The sequence below is a fragment of the Siphateles boraxobius genome, unplaced genomic scaffold (assembly GCF_051911475.1).
Source record: "Siphateles boraxobius isolate OS27281-9 unplaced genomic scaffold, OSU_SipBor_1 19, whole genome shotgun sequence".
Classification (NCBI taxonomy): Eukaryota; Metazoa; Chordata; class Actinopteri; order Cypriniformes; family Leuciscidae; genus Siphateles; species Siphateles boraxobius.
In genome coordinates this window covers 22410679-22431741 of record NW_027508799.1, presented here as the reverse complement: position 1 = coordinate 22431741, position 21063 = coordinate 22410679, and the positions used below count along the sequence as shown (strand labels likewise).

General features: G+C 40.9%; 1 protein-coding gene across 3 annotated transcripts in view; it reads left to right on the top strand.

Moving 5' to 3' along the window:
• cfap54 (cilia and flagella associated 54) overlaps positions 1-21063 on the top strand; it is a 40251-nt gene that overhangs the window by 2036 nt on the left and 17152 nt on the right. For all 3 annotated transcript variants that reach the window (XR_013205240.1, XM_077234276.1, XM_077234277.1), the window contains exons 7-43: positions 61-174; positions 285-386; positions 478-670; positions 751-846; positions 930-1042; positions 1119-1245; positions 1538-1623; positions 1706-1843; positions 2021-2168; positions 3177-3238; positions 4735-4860; positions 4969-5116; positions 5200-5277; positions 9990-10111; positions 10208-10390; positions 10507-10599; positions 11275-11460; positions 11535-11677; positions 11918-12065; positions 12199-12354; positions 12545-12667; positions 12889-13017; positions 13490-13616; positions 13720-13812; positions 13907-14033; positions 14119-14215; positions 14319-14404; positions 14715-14900; positions 15075-15259; positions 16086-16261; positions 16357-16569; positions 17088-17281; positions 17426-17561; positions 17723-17828; positions 18002-18157; positions 18927-19130; positions 19226-19313. Coding sequence is in view for 2 of the 3 variants with exons in the window: in XM_077234276.1 (XP_077090391.1) it covers positions 61-174; positions 285-386; positions 478-670; positions 751-846; positions 930-1042; positions 1119-1245; positions 1538-1623; positions 1706-1843; positions 2021-2168; positions 3177-3238; positions 4735-4860; positions 4969-5116; positions 5200-5277; positions 9990-10111; positions 10208-10390; positions 10507-10599; positions 11275-11460; positions 11535-11677; positions 11918-12065; positions 12199-12354; positions 12545-12667; positions 12889-13017; positions 13490-13616; positions 13720-13812; positions 13907-14033; positions 14119-14215; positions 14319-14404; positions 14715-14900; positions 15075-15259; positions 16086-16261; positions 16357-16569; positions 17088-17281; positions 17426-17561; positions 17723-17828; positions 18002-18157; positions 18927-19130; positions 19226-19313 (4988 nt within the window). In the remaining variant the exon portion in view is untranslated. The remainder of the gene's footprint in view (positions 1-60; positions 175-284; positions 387-477; positions 671-750; positions 847-929; positions 1043-1118; positions 1246-1537; positions 1624-1705; positions 1844-2020; positions 2169-3176; positions 3239-4734; positions 4861-4968; positions 5117-5199; positions 5278-9989; positions 10112-10207; positions 10391-10506; positions 10600-11274; positions 11461-11534; positions 11678-11917; positions 12066-12198; positions 12355-12544; positions 12668-12888; positions 13018-13489; positions 13617-13719; positions 13813-13906; positions 14034-14118; positions 14216-14318; positions 14405-14714; positions 14901-15074; positions 15260-16085; positions 16262-16356; positions 16570-17087; positions 17282-17425; positions 17562-17722; positions 17829-18001; positions 18158-18926; positions 19131-19225; positions 19314-21063) is intronic.

The window sequence follows — 21063 nt, the reverse complement described above, 5'->3', positions numbered from 1 at the left end:
CAGAGACCACATAGGCATTCTGTCCTTCTTGCCTGTTGTTGTGCCCTTACCTGGCGTTAGGTGTTTGCGCGTCGAGCGCTTGGCAAGATCAGCGAACTGGCCAAGCTGGAGGAGATTACTGGCTCCCAAGTGTCATTTGAGACCCAGCAAGCTTATAAGGAGGCCACAATAAAAGTGAGAACTGTAGCCTAAATGAAACATGCTGTTGTTTTTTGGTTGTATTTTAACTACAATATTTTCATGCCTGTCTTGAATCATGTTATTGCTCCATTGACGGAGAGAAGCTTGCAGTGATGGTGTTTAAGCGTTCGGTGTACGAACCCCGCAGGAAACCGAAAGGCCTCTTCAAACCCAAACAGAAGAGCAATTTGAAAGAGCTACAGCTAGTGAGTATTAACTTTAATGGGGTACGATGCCTCTTTTCCCTAGTTCTTTTCTAATATCTATTCTATTTGTTTCCCTTATTTCTCTCTGTAGACTCCATGGCCTCGCACGCCAACCGAGCGTATCCTGATGGAGATGTTTGAGGGAAATGCTGCTCGGTTTCTGGCTGTGCTGGAAGCTCTGCATGACAGCTCTGTCAGGCCCCTGCAGACCGGCATGCCTGAAGAATTCGAGGTCCAGGACGTGGTACTGGAGCTTATTTCTGCTGGCATTAGCTTGTTGTCCGGTAAACTTGTTAATCCTCTCTGCCCATGTGCAACTAAATATCAGTTGTAGAGTCAGAGTGTAAATATCCTTTTTTTGCAGCATTTGGTGATACTGAACACACTTTTGATGAAAGCATGCCTCCCTCTGTTAATGCAGTCACTCCTACCGCCTCTCTCTTTGACACGGCTGTCGCTGGTAAGTCCTTGAATTTAACTGGCCATTTATTTTACTTCACTCTAATTTTTGTTTGCTTAGGGTCTCTATTTTGTGTGTTCCAGGAAATAGTAAGATCGCAGTAGATGCTGCGGTGAAGTTTGTTAAACAGCTCTTCAGATATGAACAGTGGAGCACGTTCAGCTCGCTCTCTTCTGCACTTATGTCAGCACTAGCTGTGAGTACATCTGTGATACGGCTTAAAAAAGCCAGCCAGACTGCTTTATTTAGTCTCTTTCTTGGCCTGTTCACAGAACATGGAGGGCTGCCCGTTTAGGAAGTATGAGCTGGAACTGAGGCTTTTGGAGGCTGTGGAGCATTTGTTGTCCACTCAAAGAGTTAAAATCACCATGAAAGATGCTGCTTTTGATGGTCAAACTGGTACTAATCAAGAATTTAATGATTTCACTCATAGCAATAATCAAATAATCAAGATTTTTATTAATTAATTGATTATATATTTATTCAGTTATTTTTTATGTACTTTTATTTAAATGTACATTTTTAATTTTCTTATCGGGCCAATAACGATAACATTAAAAATGAACATACTGTATATCAACCAATACCGATATGGTGGCCGATATATCGTGCATACCTAGTTATATAAAAATCTTTATTTTAATTTAAAAAAACAAACATAATCCCTCTTTATTGTTTTATTCCATTACAGACAAGAATATTGGGCCAGCAATCATGACAGAAGAATTTTTCAATCTTATTCAGACACTTCATACTTGTGTCTGCAGGACAGACAAGGTCAGACCTTTCACTCACACTGTCTGAAGAGGTCATGGAGCTGTCATTGGTAACCTGATGTTGTGTATGTGTGTGTAAACAGGATATCCAGCCAGATGCAGATTTGGTGTTGGACATCGTGCTCTTCTTTTGGGCTAAATGCAAAACAGTTTTTCAAAGAGCCCAGATGAGACTCTATGACCCTGTGCACTACCGGCGAAGGATGGCAAACCAAGACCAGGTTATTATTCCAATAAAAATTTAATCTAAAATGATTATTATGAGCGAGTTGATTACTTTGACACGATTGCTTTGTACATTTTAAAAAACATTAATTTAGCTGCTGCTTTGTAATCAGTTTCTGAATCTAAAACATGTATGTTTTTTGGGGGTTTTTTTGTATTGTTTTGTTCTGTAGTGGATGGAGACCCTGCTCTTGCTGTGTGAAGTGGCCCATGAGCACCAGCTGGCTGAAGTAGACTTCTTATTAGTGGCTGAAATGACTCTCAGAACTGCCATGGTGTTGGAAAGCAGCATGGATGCCCTGCAGTCCGGGAGAAAAACAGGTACTATTGCTGCGTTCCATTTACCTCAGAAGAGAGATGATGGGGTTGGGAATGGCGTGACACCCAAGTTGACCGGGTTCTAGCATACAGGTCGGAAAACTACGATGGGCACGTCCAGACAAACCTTTGTTGTGCTTGATTTTTCAGAATACATAAAAAAGAGGTATTTTGCACAGATAATGCTGAAGTATCTTGTCTACAAATAGAGGTTGGATAGTACTGTGTGCACCACTGAGTTTATTGAGACACAGACAAACAGAAGTGCTATAAACAACATATTACTACTGTTTGACTATGGTTGATGCACTGAGCCGCCATATTGGATTTTAAAGTCGGGTTGTTGCTTTTTCCCCGAGTTTCCATGTCACAACTCCGACTTGAGAGGTATTCCAGTTAAGAGTTTCTACTGGGGACTAGGGATTTTCCACTTCAGAGGGCAAATGGAACAAATATGTGCTACAATGAGGTTTCACACAACACCAGTCTATATACAATTTTCTGAATATAACAGCAGATATTGTAAACATGACATTGGTATTTATTGCAATACATATATTAACGTTCCAAAGTTTGGGATCACAAAGATTTAAAAAAAATTAATTAAAACTTTTATTCAGCAAGGATGCATTAAATTGGTCAATAATATTATGCAGCACCACTGCTTTTAACATGGATAATTATAAGAAATGTTTCTTGAACACCAAAACAGCATATTAGATTGATCTCTGAACTGAAGGATCATGTGACACTGAAGACTGAAGGGTGCTGAAAATTCAGCTTTGACATCAAAATAATAAATTACATTTTAAAATATATTAAAATAAAAAATGGTTATTTGAAATTGTCATAATATTTCTAAATATTTCTAAAATATATTCTATAATATCTTTTGAATCAAATAAATGCAGCCTTATTGAGCATGACAGACCTCATTGAAAAACTTGTATTGTGTATTTTGCACTTTTAGTTATACATTTATGTTTTCTTCCCTGGTGTTTTTTTCTGTAGCCACCACTGTAGATAGTGAAGAGGCCATCCTTGTTAGAAAATCTTCAAGCTCCTTGTTCATGGTATGTTGTCCTACAATGTAGAAATAGAAGATAAAACTCTACTTAAAGGAGCCGTATGTGAGAATGTGGCCAAAACTGGTACTGCAATCACTTTCAAATTACTGTAGAGCGGTGTATCCCCTCTCCCTCCTCCCTGACTCGAGGTTGCCAGATAGGCTGCAGGATACAGCAGGAACGTAGGCTGCTACAAGAAGCTTTTTCTGTTAATTATGTTTATGCTTCAAATGAGAGATGTTTTGCAAAGTAATTATATATATCGCAAAAATTTACTAATGGTGATTAGCCGAATATAATCGTAAAGATGTACGCTCGTATGTGACAGTACATTGTTAGAACAGTAACTGTTAGTCTAACTTGTAACACTAGGTATCTGTCATTAACGTAAGTTCAAGCACAAGCCTCTGTCACTGTGTGTAACCGATATCAAAGATACAGCTATTCATTTAGCTGACTGTATTTTTTAACTTACCCTGCAGTACACGTCCATAACGCTAAAATATGTGATGTGAAAGATTACGTGTCATTCTATTATTTTTGGCTGTAGAACTTCCGTGATAGACAATAATGGGCGTGCTAATGTTGTTTTCCTCAGCGTCTCAGCATAATGACAGAGAAACGGGCTCTGATAATGCATTGCTAATGTTAGTAATGACGACTCGCCGTTTTTATTACACAAACAATTCCTTACCTTTTCAATTCGATGACCCACCTGCTCCATATGAGCTAACGTAACATTACTTTGCACGAACATGCATAACTTTGTTCGACTGTCATGAATATTTGAAATGTCCATTTACATCAAGTACAAGTTAGCCAAACATAGATGAATCTTACCTGTCCAGGAGAAAATTAGCAACGTTGGCGTCTGTCTTCAAATTCTTCTCCGTTTTCAGCCGTCTCCATCTTTCAAAGGCATCTCCTATACAGATCCTTGTTTTATTTCAGACTTTGTCACAAAGTATTTCGGATTCATAACGAGTTTTTCTTTTTGTTTTGCAACGTTAGACATTTTTTTTATCCGATTCTGACACGCTTGTAGCAGCAGCTGTGGTAACTAGAGCAGAGCTGGCAACCCGGATGCCGCAACACTACTGACTTCGTGATTGGTAGATAGGTGGAGGGTGCCGCATCAGACCAAAACACAACATGACAACATCAAAATCAGTTGAGGGCTGCAACTTCACTTTTTAAATGACAATATCCTGGCCGGACTACTGTTGTCAGTGATATAAGTATTGGAAATGAACATGATTTCTTAATGTCTAGTGACTAATCAGGGCCATTTTATGATTCATTGAAATAAATGTCTTACATACAGCTCCTTTAAAGTTTATAAGCGGTTCAACATCATTAGATTTAACATTTTGAACAATTTAAACAAGTAAAAATACCCTAGAATCTGAGAATGCCATTTAAACCAACAAAATCTTATTCAGTTTTATGGAATTGAGTCAGGTTTAAACCATAATAAAACTTTATTTTAAACATGTCTGCAGATGTCCCGAACTGAACAGCTGCAAACTGCATTGGATTTGGTGAAACGAGGTGTGGATTGTGTGTCCAGAGGCAGGGCCAGGTCACTTAATGGGGGTTCTGCTGTCTTTGACAAGTTGTTTATGCAGGCACGAACATACCAAGTTTTACTTCCTACAACACAAGCTCTGTTACTTCCTGTTACTTTATATACAGTAAGCATGCTTAATAAAATGTGATGGCTGTCTTAACTACAGAAGTTTGGTGATTATAAGAGTTCAAAGAGCAGCAGAGTCCCAGAGAGCAGCAGTATCACTGACCTTACTGCCCTTTCCATGGATTTACACCTAGAGCTAATGGTCTTTCAGCACAGACTCACTCTCAAACTATCTGACTCTTGGCCAGGTCAGTGAGATGTGCAATCTTTCAACATTTGGGTAAATGTCATTTAAGCGTGTCACTTAATGCATTATATTTGTTCTCCTCAGAAGAGATCAGTTTGACGGAGAATAAGAAGTCACATACTAATCGAGTGCAGACTTCAGAAACAAACAGACCTATAGAAGGTGAGTTTCAAAAAAGTGTAACATGAACAAAACGTCTGGGTTACATATGGTAACACTCATTCCCTGAAGGAGGGAACGGAGACGCCACGTCGAGTGCTGGGTGACTTATCCCAAGGGAAAGACACAGGCTTCCGTTTAGGAGCAGCTGTGGAAGAAATACACATATGGGATCCCCGCAAGGTTACACATATGGGACCCAGCCAGTCCAGACCCGGTTCTCAAGGATTCAATGGATAAAGGCCTGGCAGTGGACGCTCCGCCACATCCGGGCTGAGGGTGTTGGAGGACTCAACAGCATTTTCACTCTGGAGCAATAAGGGTGCACAGTAGGGTGCAGCAAGCTGACAGAGCCGGGCCTCTCAGTGCTTCTACCCGTCTAAGGTGAAAACACGGGAGGACACCGGCTCTACACGTAGGCTATAATATCTAGCAAACGTGTTAGGTGTCGCCCAGCCCGCAGCTCTACAGATATCTGTTAGCGAGGAGCCACGTGCCAGTGCCCAGGAGGATACAACACCTCTCGTGGAGTGAGCATGCAACCTGAGCAGGCAGGGCATGACTTGTGCTTGGTAGGCCAAGGCAATGGTATCCACTATCCAGTGGGCCATCCTCTGCTTTGAGACAGCCTTTCCCTTCTGCTTGCCTCCGTAACAGACAAAAAGCTGGTCTGAGGTCCTGAGACTTTGAGTTCTTTCCACGTACAGACGCAGATTGCGAACGGGAGGGTGGAGGGAGACCGCCTTCGCTCCAACCCTTGCTGACAGAAGGAAAGCACGGACCCTATCGAACATCTTCGGGGGTCCTCTCAGCGAGAAGAACACCACTCGACAAACAGGTTCCACTTCAAGGCGTACGCATGTCTTGTAACGGCGCCCGCGCTGAAGTGATGGTGTTAAGTACCTCTGGGGGTAAGTCACCTAGAACCTCCGCATCCCGTCCAGGAACCACACATGGAGTTTCCAGAGGCCCGGGGAGCGGGTACCATAGGGTACCCCATCTCTGAGTCAGAAGGTCCTTCCTCAGAGGAATGGGCCAGGGAGGGACTGTCATGAGGAGCATAAGTCCGGGAAACCAGGTCCGGGTGGGCCAATAGGGAGCCACCAGAAGGAACGGCTCCTCGTCCTCTCTGACTTTGCACGGGGTCTGTGCAAGTAGGCTCACTGGGGGAAATGCATATTTGCGGAGGCTCCGGGGCCAGCTGAGTGCCAGTGCATCCGTGCCGAGTGTTCCCTCGGTTAGGGAGTAAAACAGCTGGCAGTAGGCGGTCTCTGAGGAGGCAAACATTTCTACCTGAGCCTCCCTGAACTCTCTCCAGATCAGCTGAACCGCCTGGGTGTAGCAAATTAGCTCTATGAAATATTAATAATCAATAATAACGGTTTATAATTGATTATGAATATTTGGATCAGTTAATATAACTAACTTAATGTAGTAAAATACATTTTTACTTCAACCCACCTGTTTGTCCCGTGGACATTCAGCGTTAATTGTTTATCAATTCTAAGAAATATTCATTTCCGGGGAAGGGAAATGTCTTTTTACTGTACAGTACTATTAAGAGCATGTAGTGACAATCTAAATCGTAAAGTAAACTTCGTATGCAAGCAGAGAATCAGAACCAAATACATATTGTGCACAAGTTTTATTAACAAAAACATGAAAACATAACTAACATACAAACAATTACACATTCATTCATGCATTCATAGGTAGATGGTGAAAGTGACAGAATTAAACCGGAGGTAGGAAATGGAACTATGGAAAAGATCCATTTAACTATGAAAAGAACCATCAATATTATCATTTTCAAAGCACCTTCTTAAAAGCATACTTGCATGGCCTTGCAGTGGACACAATTCTTGAAGTTGTTGAAAATTGACGTTTGTTGGTTCTGTGAGTGTCAAATGTTGAAGTTGAAATCGTTTTCTTCTCTGTTGGATGAAGAAGATATGATGAACTTGTGTGTTTAGTTCGACTCTTTTGGGAGAGTGAAGGCCTAGAAGCAGGCAGGCTTCTTCAACCCGAAGAAGCAGCAGTGAAGGCCAGAGGAAGAGAGGACTAAGAGAGCAAATGGTAGGAGTTGCGATGGACTTCTTCTGCGTTGAATGAAGATGTTGTGCCAAACTCCTGAGGTTGTCCTGGATTCTGTTGTGGTTGAGAGAGTCCTCTCTCTCCTGAATGAGCACATGGCTGGTTGTGAGTCAAGGCTTGCTGCCCTTGGGCCTGCTGAGGCCACACAGGACAGCACAGTACCGTGAATGTACTGAGATGGCCAAAGAGAGTGAATTACTGGTGTAGATGCAATTTAAAGCTTGAGAAAGGTCCCACCTCTCAGGGTTGGCTCGGCCAATAAGAAAGGTGGAAGTTCCAGGCAGGAGAATTTGGTTTATGGTTCTTTGTTTCAAGGGTGCTCATTTGCATGTGCACGCTGGATGGGTGGTAGCTGATGAAGAAATTATGAAAGATTCTTGTAATACTAATATGTTGTTGCTATCAACATATCATGTACACAGTCATTTCGATCTTCAAAGAACCAAGTTATAGAGCCCAGACATTGTATAGGTGAGGTTACATTGACCGTTGATTCTATCAAAATAGTCTACAGTATCAAAAATAAAAATGAATAGAATTAAAAGACAATACACAAAACAGTAACTCATTAATCATAGATCCGTTCGTCTATGATTAATGCAGCAAAGTTTGTTTCAAAGTCTGTTTCTGTCTTCACATTCTTCACAGCAATAAAACCAACTTATCTGATCATAGTCATGGTAACCAAAGATCCTTCTTGCCCTTGTTGGGGGATGGGACCACAGATCCCAGAGTGAGTTTTAAATTTTATTTTTTACCTAAAACAAATAATTGTGTCTGATTTTGTCTCAGTCGTTACATGGGTGTGGAGTCGCCATTCTCCCGGGGCACAGCTCATGACAGCTCGTCGGCCACACGGTTGAGCACAGCGGGGACATACATGGCTCGAAGCGACCTCAGATGCTTCTGACTACAGATGTAGGATATGGCGGGCGAGTTGTGACTTGTGACAGGAGCGTAGACCATCTTGTCGGTTGATGTATGCACCGGTCGCAGTATTGTCCGTACGGACCAGGACGTCCCTGCCTGTAGCGGCCTTTTTAAGTGGCTCAGACCCAGACGTACTGCTAGCAACTCGAGGCAGTTAATGTGCCAATGCAGTTGGGGGCCCGTCCACACCCCTGACACTGCATGCCCGTTGTACGTGGCACCCCAGCCAGTGGCAGAGGTATTTGTGAACACCCTAGGATGCCTGGACACATGTTCCAAGGGCTCTCCTGCCCGCAGGAACAAGGGTCTGACCACGGGCTGAAAGTCTGGCGACACGCTGGTGTGATAGTCACCCGGTTAGTGCCGTGATGCCACGCCCATGCTGAAGCGGGCTCATATGAAGCAGCCCGAGCGGTGTTACTGCTGCTGCCGCTACCATATGCCCCACGAGCCTCTGAAAAATTTCAGTGGGACCGCTGTCCTGCCTTTGAACGTATTCAGGCAGTTCAGCACCGACCGAATAAGTTCCTCTGTGAGACGCGCTGTCTGTGCGACAGAATCCAACACCATACCGAGAAAAGAGATCCTCTGCACGAGGGAGAGTTTGCTCTTTTCCCAGTTGGCCTGAAGACCTAACTCGCTTAGGTGCCTGAGCACAAGGTCCCTGTGTTCGCATACCTGATCTCGAGAGTGTGCTAGTACTAGTATGAACCAGTCGTCGAGATAGTTGAGGATGCAAACTCCTTGTTCTCCCCCTCTTCGCGGGGACCTGGACAGGTGGGGCGGCCTGCCTGAGACTGGTCCTCGGTGCTGTTACAGTACTTACTGTACTGTTACAGTACTTACAGGTCCGGGAAGGGAGACACGGCTCTCCGGGCCAAGTGGAGTCAGGACACATTTGCATAGAATAGCTCCACTGGTGGGATGTGCGTGTAACCCTTAGCCACCCCACATCAAGGGTGGTGAGGGAGGAGGAGCCACCGGGACTGTTTCTGGCAGTAAAAGGTGCCGTCCACGCCCCAGTAAGCTCCTCATGCACCTCCGGGTAGAAAGGCACCGGGGTGGGTTGCTGAGAACCAGTGTGCGCCACCCCGAGATACCAATAATCCAGCCTCGAAGGCTCGGGACACGGTGGAGGGTTCCCCACGAGCGCAATCCTTTTGGCGCAATCCTTTGGTCTCTTTAAAAAGATCTGCTCTACCCGTGTAAGCTCTTTTAAGGTACTGCTCTCTTGGTGTTGAAGCACGCAGGGGAACGGTCACAGCGGACACGGAAAGGAATGTGCACCTTTCAGCGCTCTCACGGCGCACTTTAGCAGCTTTTTGTTTTTGCTCAGTTTTTTTACAGGCAACAAAAGATAGAGAGAGAAAGAGAGAAAATCGACCCCACTGCCGTGCTGTATTGCCCGCACCAGCCACGAGAGATCCTCCTGAGAACTTGTTCACACTCTGCTTAGATATCAGCATCAAAGTGCTCGGCTCCGAAGAAAAAAGCTGAAGTGCAATTGCACCTTCTGCTCTTTATATACCCGTGCCAAATGATTGCATGTAAATGTGCATTGGCTCATTTAGTTTCACTCGAAGTAGATTGGCCTCTCTAGCGAGATTCCTATTCGTCGTCTCGACGTGGCGTCGACTGACCAACTGAATAGGAACAGTATGTCAGTTTTACCCAGATTTACTCCTTAACAGACTCTACGGAACTTGAAAAAATCAAGAAGAATAAGATCTCTAAGAGCGTTTTCCTGGCACAGAAGGCCTTATTGGCATTCAGGATGAACCAGACTAGTCGAGAGACCAAGAAAATACTTGAGGTCAGTATTTGATGTCAACTCCAAACATTTGTCTCTACATCAGATCATGCTGCTAGTTTTGATTTTCACATCTAAACTGTCTCTTTTTCTCTCCAGGAGGCCACAACGCTGATGGAGAAAGCTGAGCTGGAAGAGAGGAAGCTGGTTAGTTGTACATTTCCTTCAGAGAACAGTTTAGGACTGGCAGAGAAGAGACAGCCACCACCAACCCCAATACTACTGACACGATCTAACTACTCCATGATCTTCACACCTGCGCCATACGCACTGGAAGAGGAGGTTATTACGTCTTCTCTATAAACATAATTCTGAAATGAGTCAATGGCTCTTTGGATTTATTCACTGTGATATGTGTAAATTCTGAAAAACATCAATTAACTTTTATCCTGATCTAGGTTAGCTGGTATTGTATTTATGGAAGAGATGCTGAGGGTATCAACCTAAAAGTACGACTTAAAGACTTCTACCTACGTGGGACTGGAGAAATGGTAGGGTAAATGCAATTGTGGCGAGCAGGACGAGGTCGAGAGACGTGAGAGAACGGTGCGAGGCCGTGGGCGTGATTAATGATGAACGACACCTGTGAGACGCACCGGTCTCGTATCTCTCACGGAGGAGTGGAAGCATAAAAAGAGGAGCGACGACTGTGAAGATCGAGAGAGGTAAATAAATATTTAATTATTTTATTAAAAGTGTTGAATGTTTGCCGGTTCCCACCTCCTTCTTCCCGGGTTTCGGCACCAGTGTAACAAAGTTTGTAGTTGTGGGAACAAGGAGGCAGGAACCGGCGAACATTCAACACTTTTAATAACATAAATAGACAAGTACAAGTAATAAAAAAGCCAGCAGCCCCTCACGGACGACTGCTGGCCACACAAAACAGAAACAAAACACAGGTTCGGGCCTGTTCCTCTCTCGATCTTCTCAGTCGTCGCTCCTCCTTTTATGCTTCCGTTCCTCCGTGAGAGATACGAGACCGGTGCGTCTCACAGGTGTCGTTCATCATTAATCACGCCACCGGCCTCGCACCGTTCTCTAACGTCCCTCGACCTCGTCCTGCTCGCCCCAGCCACTTTGACATATCAAATCACGAACTTAAATTTTTAATGTCTGTATTGTTCATTCATACTCAGTAAGTGAAATGAAATTTGTGTTTCAATCAGATACCTGCCAAAGGTGAATGTTTACTTCACGTAAGCGGGTTGAAACCTGATAAGAAGTACATTTTTGCAGTGGGTGCTTTTGATGCTCAAGGCAAAATGGTGGGCGGAGCCATTGGAGAGACCACCAGGCCTCTACTGGCCTCCCTGCCTCTACCACTGCTGACAACCTGGGCCCACATAGCTCAGGTACGTGGATTGGAATTTTTTGTGTGTCTCCCAAAATATCCACATTTCTTAATGCCAGATTCTATGTTGTTTAGGTGGCTTATCAGACAGGACTCCACAGCCTTGCCAAAAGAGCTTGCAATGAGCTATGGAGCCACTTTACCCTTCCTTCAAGCTCAAATCCTGAGGTTCCAGAGCCGGAACAAGAAGCCAGTCTTGAAAGGCTGGCTCAAACAAGGTAGAAAAATAGCCTGTAAGAGAAACAATCAATTTAGTGAAATAATCTGAAATGCACAATTAATATTGAATATAAATTAATATTAATTATTGTGTGTGAAGGTCTTGAATAAAGTCTTAATAATATAATATAATATAATATAATATAATATAATATAATATAATATAATATAATATAATATAATATAATGTGTCTTATTATGTATCTGTTCCATTTGTGTTCCGTTTTTCCTTCATGCAGACTCCGGCCAGAGACCCTACAGTTTTCTTCTCCTCTCCTACAGCAGCTGTTTTTCTCCACTATTTTCATCCAGACAGATATTCACATCCAAGAGGGGGCACTATTCTGTGACAGTCTCTGTGATGGGGGGCCTCTGATCTGGGGCCAGGTTAGTGCCTACAAAGGGAAATTTGCCTTAAGATTGGTTATATAAATCATCATAACTGATAATGCAGCCTAGTTTTTCTCAAGTAATTCACCCTTGTCCTTATAAATCTGTTCTGTCGGCACATCCATCACAGGAGGCCAGGCTTGCAGAGTGTGAACGGATGCTGGTGGCCATTGATCTTGCTCTGCACCTCAATGACAGCGCTGGCACCCTGCAGGCTGTAGTAAACTGTTACGGCCTTCTCGCTCCATTAATCTTCAATCAGATCCCTTCAGAGCCTGTCATTGAGGTCACTACTTTTAGAAATGTGCTTGATAATGCTTATATGTCAGTGCTAGCTATTCTTGAATCTTTGTTTAGATTTGGTTCGGGTTGAGGGGAACATTATCAGAAGATCCATAATTTCAAAATTAAATCAGCTGTTTATATGATGGCTTTGCCAAAGCAAAGGTGAATTTAGATGCCTCTGTGTGTTTCAGATGCTGCTGAAGTGCTTTTCAGTACTGCTGGAGATTCCAGAAGTCCTCAAGCAGAAACGCCCTGCTTCCACCACAGAGTCCCTGCAGCACATGGTTGCCTGTATGACATATTATTTAGCCAAGGTAGTAAATACATATAACAAACTGCTCACCTGTTAAGAAAGAATATATAAGGAAGAAGCTTCAGGAAGAAACTTCAGTCTTTAGATTGAAGTGTTTTTAAGATTGTGAGAAACAATTTTCTTTGTCTAAACTATTTCATCCAGCATCCTGTAGATTTCTCTTTTGAAATGATTGTGTTTGCATGTGTTATATGTATATTATTCATTTATGTGTGTTTTTAGAGCTTGCGCTCCACTCAGGAGAGTGGCATGGCATCATCTGTGTTTGAGTCAGGAAAGAAACTACTTCAGGAAATCACTGAGCCCCCTCTGCACCCCGCCAAACAAACATCATCAATGGAGCAGGATGGGGTATGGGATTCGTCATCATAGATCCGTCCAAGGTCCTGACTCTCTGTGGTCATTAAAAATCCCATGGCACTTCTCGTAAAGAGTAGGGGTGTAAACCCAGTGTCCTGGCCACATTCCATCCATTGGCCCTTGCCAATCATGGCCTCCTAATAATCACTATCCACTGAAATGGCTCTATCACGCTCTCTCCGCTCCACCTATATCTGGTGTGTGGTAAGTGCACTGGCGACGTTGTACTGTGGCTGACGTTGCATTATCCAAGTGGATGCTGCACACTGGTGGTGATTGAGGAGAGATCCCCTGACATGGTTATACAGCGCTTTGAGTGTACAGTAGTACATATGAAAACGCTATATAAATGCCTCATTCATTCATTCATTAATTCATAGACCCTTTGGGATAGTATGCCACATATTCTATCTGCGCTACATTCATGAGTACTAATGACTGTGTGTGTGTGTTTGATTTCCATAAGAAGACAGCTCCCACGTATGATGAGGATCCCAGTGAACAGCTAAAGATTTTAGAGGTCATTGTCATGAAAAACATGCAAGTAGAAACATTAGGAAACTATGGTGTCACTTCCTGTAACAAAACAGGTACATGTTTTTCATATATCTCTGATTAGAATGGCAATATTTACATTTTTGCCATATGAAGAACTTGTTTTGTAATTTTAGTTTGTTGTGGCCTTTGTTGCAGGGTCTCATGGATCTCAGCTCACTGGACAGGAAGACCCTATCGTACTCTACATGGTGATTGAAAAATGTCCCCTCCAGCATGCCTTTAAAGAGGGTATAACGCAAACAACACATACTAATGAAAATCTGATTCATTGAATGAGCTATCATACACTAATTTTCTGTGTTTGTGTGTGTGTTTGATTCAGTGATGAAGTTCAAGCAGAAGTCTTGTTTTCTGGAGTTTGTTGTGCACTTGCTCCAGAAAGCCCTGCTAGAAGATGAGCTGGATCTGGTGTTGCGGTGGGAGCGGAACATCTTGAACTGGCTCAGCAGGTGAGTGTGTGTCTGTTTGGGTCCATTTTTGCAATGTATGTAGGTGTTTTGTCTTACATTTCTTTGCTGTCTGTAATATTGCTAGACGTGACGAGGCTCTGTTCGTGCTAAAGAAACACTCGATTCTACCAGGAGAGGAGTGGAAAGAGTTCACAACCTCTGTGATAGAGTACAACACAGAGGTAAGCTTCTGTCACTTAAAATGCGGTAACATACTCAAATGTATCCATTTGCATACACTACTTATCTCTTTCAGTTTGTAAATGCCATTTAACTACATTTCAGAAACAAAAAGGTGGCACCTTTTGGGGTGACAGGAAGTTGCTACAGAAAAGACTACTGATTGCATTCAAGAGCCGGAACTCTGAAAGGTAAAGTAATATTCGGGCCAATATTGCTTGCACAATATTGAAACATTCCATATTTAAAAATTATTTTTAAAGTGTACACTAGCGTTCAAAAGTTTTTTTTCTTTTTATATTTTTGAAGTAAGTCTCTTATGCTCACCAAGGTTGCATTTATTTTAATAAAAAAATACAGTCAAAATTTGTGATACATTTTTTTTCTGGATTCTTTGATAAATAGAAAGATTTTTATTTGAAATAGAAATCGTTGGTGACAATGTCAAATTTTTATGAATGTAATGCACACTTTGTCTGTTTTTGCTTTTGTGTCTCTCAGAGAGATCAAAGCTGTGGACATCCTGCTAAATCAACTTGCTAGTCTTATCAGAAGATATCAGCGCCTCTGGAAGCTGAGGCACCTGCGTTCTGAGGATTCGCTGTGGCGTTGCCATGTCAATCTGAGCCTGGCTCGTGCCCACCTAGGCATGCTGAGAAAGAATCTTGGACCACCTCCTCAGCTCTGGTATGCAGATCCAACAGAAAAACTGTGAATAATGCCAATGTCTGGGTCTTCGTCTTTACTCCGAATATCAAGTCTATTTTATATGTCCAGGCCTATGTCCTATTAAAACCCTTATATTATTGCTTTCTCTGAACATACTCGATTGAAATTTGAGTTTTTTTCTATCCGTTCCAGTTTTAGTCATCTATCACAGTCTTTCTTCTCTCTCGCTCATTGTGGAATGCTAATTATGTGGAAGAACGTTTCACTGAAAATCAGGCCACCTGAATTGACTCTTCCATGTCCCAAATCTGTACCTCGTCCTGAATCCTGTGCTAACAAAAGAAAAGTGAAAGGCAAAGTTAAACACACTAATCAAGGTGGGTTAAAGTCTTTTTTAGCATGACAGCTGAATCTACACTACTGGTCAAAGGTTTGGGGTTGGTTATATATTTTGAAATATGTTTTGAAAAGAATCTTCTCTTTTATTTGACCAAAAATTCAGTAAAACAGTATTTTACATTATAATATTTAAATTTAAAATTACTTTTTAAAGATAAGACTGGAGTAATGATGCTGAAAATTCAGCTTTGCGTCACAGGATTGACATTTTAAATGACACACACACACACACACACACACACACACACACACACACACACACACACACACACACACACACACACACACACACACACACACACACACACACACATATATATATATATATATATATATTTTTTTTTTTGTTTGTTTTTTGTCATTTAAAATGTTAATCCTGTGACGCAAAGCTGAAATTTCAGGATCATTACTCCAGTCTTCTGTGTTGCATGATCCCTCTGAAATCATTCTAATACAGTATGCTGGTTGGTGGTCAAGAAACAATTCTTAGAATTATTATCACTGTTGAAAACAGTTGCTTAACACTGCTTAATATTTTTGTGGTATCTATGATAAAAAAAATTCCAGTGTTTTAAAAAAAAAAATATTAATAGATTTTGATAGATTTTGATGAATAAAAAAAGTTAAAAAGAATCATATCTATTTGCAATAGAAATATTGGTAACATTATATATGTCTTAACTGTCAATATTGTATTAATTTCTTTAAAAAATCTTACTTACCCCAAACTTTTAAATGGTAGTGTAGATCATTACATGTAGATGCAGTGAATGATTTTCATACCTTTCTCTACTTCTTCAACAGTACCAAACACCAGTGATGAGGAGTTGAACTCTGCAGACAGTGAAGTGGAAGGTGAAGTGGACTCTACATTTCGGCACACCCACAACCCTGAAGCTGATGACGCTCCTACTGATCAAGCCACCTTTAATTTACTGGACACACTTGACAAAGCCTCTATATACTTGCGCAGAGCTATGGTAAATGCAGTTTCATTTTAATAGGTCTAATTTGATATACTCTTTTTATTTTATTTATTTTTTTATCAATGGTGTCTCACATTTTTTAACATCAGGTGCTAGCACATCGCTGGAGTCACTGGACAACTTTACAGTGGGTGTGTCGGACTCTGTGGGACCAAACCAGTACACTTGCTCTGATGATAGAGCGAGCCCAAGGCCCTGATGCCCATGCCAGACAGCTGACGATAGAGCAGCTTTATACAGTGATCACTCCTCTACTGGTGCTGGCCTCAGATCTTCTCATGGACATGATGGAGAAGCTTAAGGTTAATACACATCACCTCTAAAACAGTGGCTTTAACCTTTATGACTTTTTGCCCACTGTCCAAGGCACCCTACATAATATAATATTAACTATATCAAATCTGGGAGTGACAGTATAGGTACATAAATTAACCACAATGCATTTTTTTTTTGCATTTTAATTTAGTTAGATAATTAAAATAATATAAAATATTGATATATTATTAATTCTTTAATAGAATAGAATTCTCTAATTCTTTATTATTTTATTTTGTTGATTTTATTATATAAACAATTATTTATTATATTAATTATAATTTCAATGCATGTGCTAAATTAAGATTAAGAATCCACTTATAAATGGCCTGCAAGATAAAACCAAATGCCGTTATGTACCATTGTTACAGCTCTCTAGAATACTTCTGGATTCGGATACTTGATTGGGCATTTGTCTCATTCTGCAGTTAGATATTTTTATATAATGACCACTAAACTGTAGGATAAAGTAATCTGACATAACTGTTTTTTTTTAATTCTCTAGTTGTGGAATGTTTATGATGATGAAGAAGGGGAGTTTGAGGCCAGCTTGTACTTCTCTGCTCCAGTGGACGATGGGACAATGATAGATCTGCGCTGGCTGAGGACTCTGGTTCTGCACACATTAGAGCTTCTGTACTATCAGTCCAAGTGGGAGAGTCTCGCCCACCTTGCACTACTTTTCAACACATACACTAGGTACGCTTATAAATCACTGATGCTAGTGGCATTGGTTTGTGTACTTGCTGAAAGTATGCACGTAACTGAAAAGTTTATGAATAGAATTCCTCTCACAAAAATAGCTATTGAAATATACAAGGTGCAATGCGTCATGGGTTTCAGGGAGCGCTACTCTCACATGGTAACACCTGTTCTGGTGCATGCACAGAGGAGGCTGTTGGACAGGATCAGCTGTTTCGGTGGTCCTCCAGCCCCTCAACCTCACTTCACCTACACTGAGATGATCTCTGGAGAGAAGGTAGAAAGAAATGATCACATACAGATTATTCTTATCAACTTGGGCAGAACTATTTAAAATTTGAGTTCAAAGCCTGTTCAACAAACATTTGCAATGAATACTCCAGATGTGTATCCATTAGATTTGGTAAAATGACTAAGTTTTGTGACTGATGTCCATAGGTGACCTGCCGGAATTATGCAAGCAGACAATTGCTGTTTCCCTGTGGAGAAGGTCAGATTATGATTACTGCAAATGATACTAACCCAGAGCTCAAGGAACTTGCAGGTACAGTCTACATAAAAGGGTTGCCAGGTCCCATTTATTTTCTGGTAAATTTTGTTTGTTTTGCATGTCACATTTGGGCCATGTATAATGAATTGTATTTTTTTTAAAGACCATATTTAAGTCTTACTTGTTAAAAAAATTGTTTTTTATAATTATTTTCATCTTTATTGCAGATGTGAAGAGAGCCATGTGTCTTGTGTGTGTACCGTTGGATGTGAAAGACACACTGCAGTGTTTCAGAGAGACTCTGGAGAGAAAAAATCACGCACTGCTGACCTTTCAGCACAGCCGAACTCTACTCCTGCTGCTACTGGCTGACACACAGCACTGTAAGTCTGACCCACAGCGGGTCAGTACGATTTTTGTTCCTTAAAACAAATTAATACGTTTATTCCGCAAGGATTAGCAAGCATTCAATTGATCAAAAGTGACAGCAAAAACATTTATAATTTCTATTCCTCCAAGAACCATGATTAAAATGTATCATGAGTTCCACAAAAATATTAAGCAGCACAGCTGTTTTCAACATTGATTGTAATAAGAAATGTTTCTTGAGCAGGAAATCAGCATATTAGAATTTCTGAAGGATCATGTGACACTAGAGACTGGAGTTATGATGCTGAAAATTCAGCTTTGCCATCACAGGAATAAATTACATTTTAAAATATATTAAAACAGAAAACTTTATTTTAAATTGTAATAATATTTCACAATATTGCGTTTTTTACTGTATATTATATCAAATAAACCAGCCTTGGTGGATGAGCATGAGATTTCTTTAAAAAAATATTTTAAAATATCTTACCGACCCCAAACTTTTAAACATCACATCCATAACATTTTTAGGCCATGGCAAAAAGAACAAAACATTACTTAATGAGACTTTCACATTAAATTAAACCTAAATTACAAAAATATACCTAAATTACAAAAAGTTTTACTGCAAATCTTATTTTACTACTAAAGTAAAAAACGCTATTTTAAAAGCACTTTTGGTAAAACCCATGCCATTCTAATTTTCTTCCGATTTTAGGACTTCAAACTAAACAACTCTATTTTGTTTTCACTTTCAATCACACCCTTTATACGTGGCCTCAGCGTATGTTGAGGTGCCATTCTCTAAAGAGACCAGCGGCGTCCTGCAGGGGAAAGTGGATTTCAACATGGCAGCCTGCATCCCGCCTGGTGTCAGACCTCCAGACCTGTCCACAGAAGACTTCAACTCTCTGGGCTCCATCTACAGCCCCACCCTCCCTACATCACAGCTCCAGACTGTTTTCTCCTCCTACAACAATGCAATTAGTGAGAACCGATCTAAACTCTAACAGATTACAAGCTGAATTTGTTCATGAACAAGCTTTTGCAGTACAGATATGTTGTTTTGTTATTTCATGCAGAATATCTTCAAGCAAATAAGTACAACTCCCTCCAGGTGCAAGCACTCCATGACCTTGGAAACCTGCATTTCTTCAATGGAAATCGAAAGTAGGATGTGTTCATTGCATTGTTTTCCTGCTTTGATTATTAGTTTGAGCAATTTCATACTGTATGTTTACACTATTGTTCAAAAGTTTGGGGTCGCCAAGATTTTTTAAAGTTTTTGAAAGACGTCTTTTATGTTCACCAAGACTGCATTTATTTAAAGGGGTCATGACTGGATTATTTTATTATTCTATAATGTTTCCTGGGGTGCCCTTATAATGCTAGTATGATTTTTACATCAAAAATTGTCATAATTTAGGAATAAAAGATATTTATCCTAACCTGATTTTAGCCTCTAATTGGAACTCTCTGTTTGAAGGGGCGTGTCTGCTGTTAGACATCTTTGCATATGAAATAGCCAGCATTACATGTGGAAATCTCTCGAATACTTTTACAAAGTTTTTACTATTACAGCTATCGGGATTAACAAATCGTGAAAAGTAATGATTATAGCATAATATATTTAGATATATTCCCATCACTTGAAAGGTTGCAGTGATGAGCATTGAGCAGATGACAGATAGTCTGTTGATCGCTTGAATGAAGAGATTCATCATTGCAACGCATTTTCTGCACTCTCACCAAATAACAATGCAAACATGATGTAAATACAGTAAGAGCTTTGTTGTGCAGTGTCCAGATATTTGTTGTCCAGATAAACTCGCGCTGTGTGATTGACAGCTTGGGCGATTGGAAAGGGAGCGTTCTTTAAACGCTTTCTGTATATAATTCAATCCCAGTTTAAATAAGATTATTTTCATCCTACTAAGTGAATCGATGTGATGTTGATCTTTTAGTCACTGGCTTGATTTACTGATGCATAAACAGTATTGAACGATTTTGAGAGAAAGAAAATCTGTCTGAACTTTAATTACACGTCAGAAATCACTGATCACAGATCAGGCATTAGAATAAACATGGTTACTTTCATGTTTGGGGCGTTGCTGGCAGATCCATATTGTTAAAGTCTGTTTGCAAAGCTTGTGTCGAAATTGCGACTGATTCACCAAATAATCCACAGTGAAATGCACCGAATACAAACAAATTATGCACTGCTGCTGAGACATTCACATTGTTGAAAAAAAACGAACTGGAGGCGGTCATGTGCAAACGACTGGTGCTAGGTGACGTCACCTTGCCCCATAGGATCCACAACGAGCCGTATTTGGAGCTTGATTATATAAATGCTTCTTTTATAATAGGGAGGATGTCTTAAGCTATGAAACTTGCATGAAGTTTTAATGGTACAAAGACCTCTTATGTGCCAAAAGATCAATGCAAATTTGGTTTCTCATGTCATCACCCCTTTAATAAAAATAATTGATATTGTAAAATATTATTACAATTCAAAATAACTGCTTTCTGTCAAATGTAATTTCTGTGATGTCAAATCGGAATTTTAAGCATCATTACTTCAGTCTTCCCTGTCACATGATCCTTCTTTTTTCTTTAGTTAGTAATAATGACCACAAACTTTTAAACATTAGTCGAGGTAATTGAATGTTTTGCATATACACTGTAAGACCCAGATAGCAAAATCTTCCGGGCCTTTCCTGGATTCTTCTGGCATTCGTTTGGTTTGTGTACTATGTTGGCAAATGGATGGCAACCCAGAAGAGTTCCGGAATCGGTGGTGGCGCAGCTGGAGGTGGTGGAGGGATATTATGGCATGAATATGGGCCAGTTTAGGGTCTTCTGGCTCTCGTCTAGTAAGGCATTGCCATTTTTCTGGCAGCTTTCTGGCGTCCTTTTG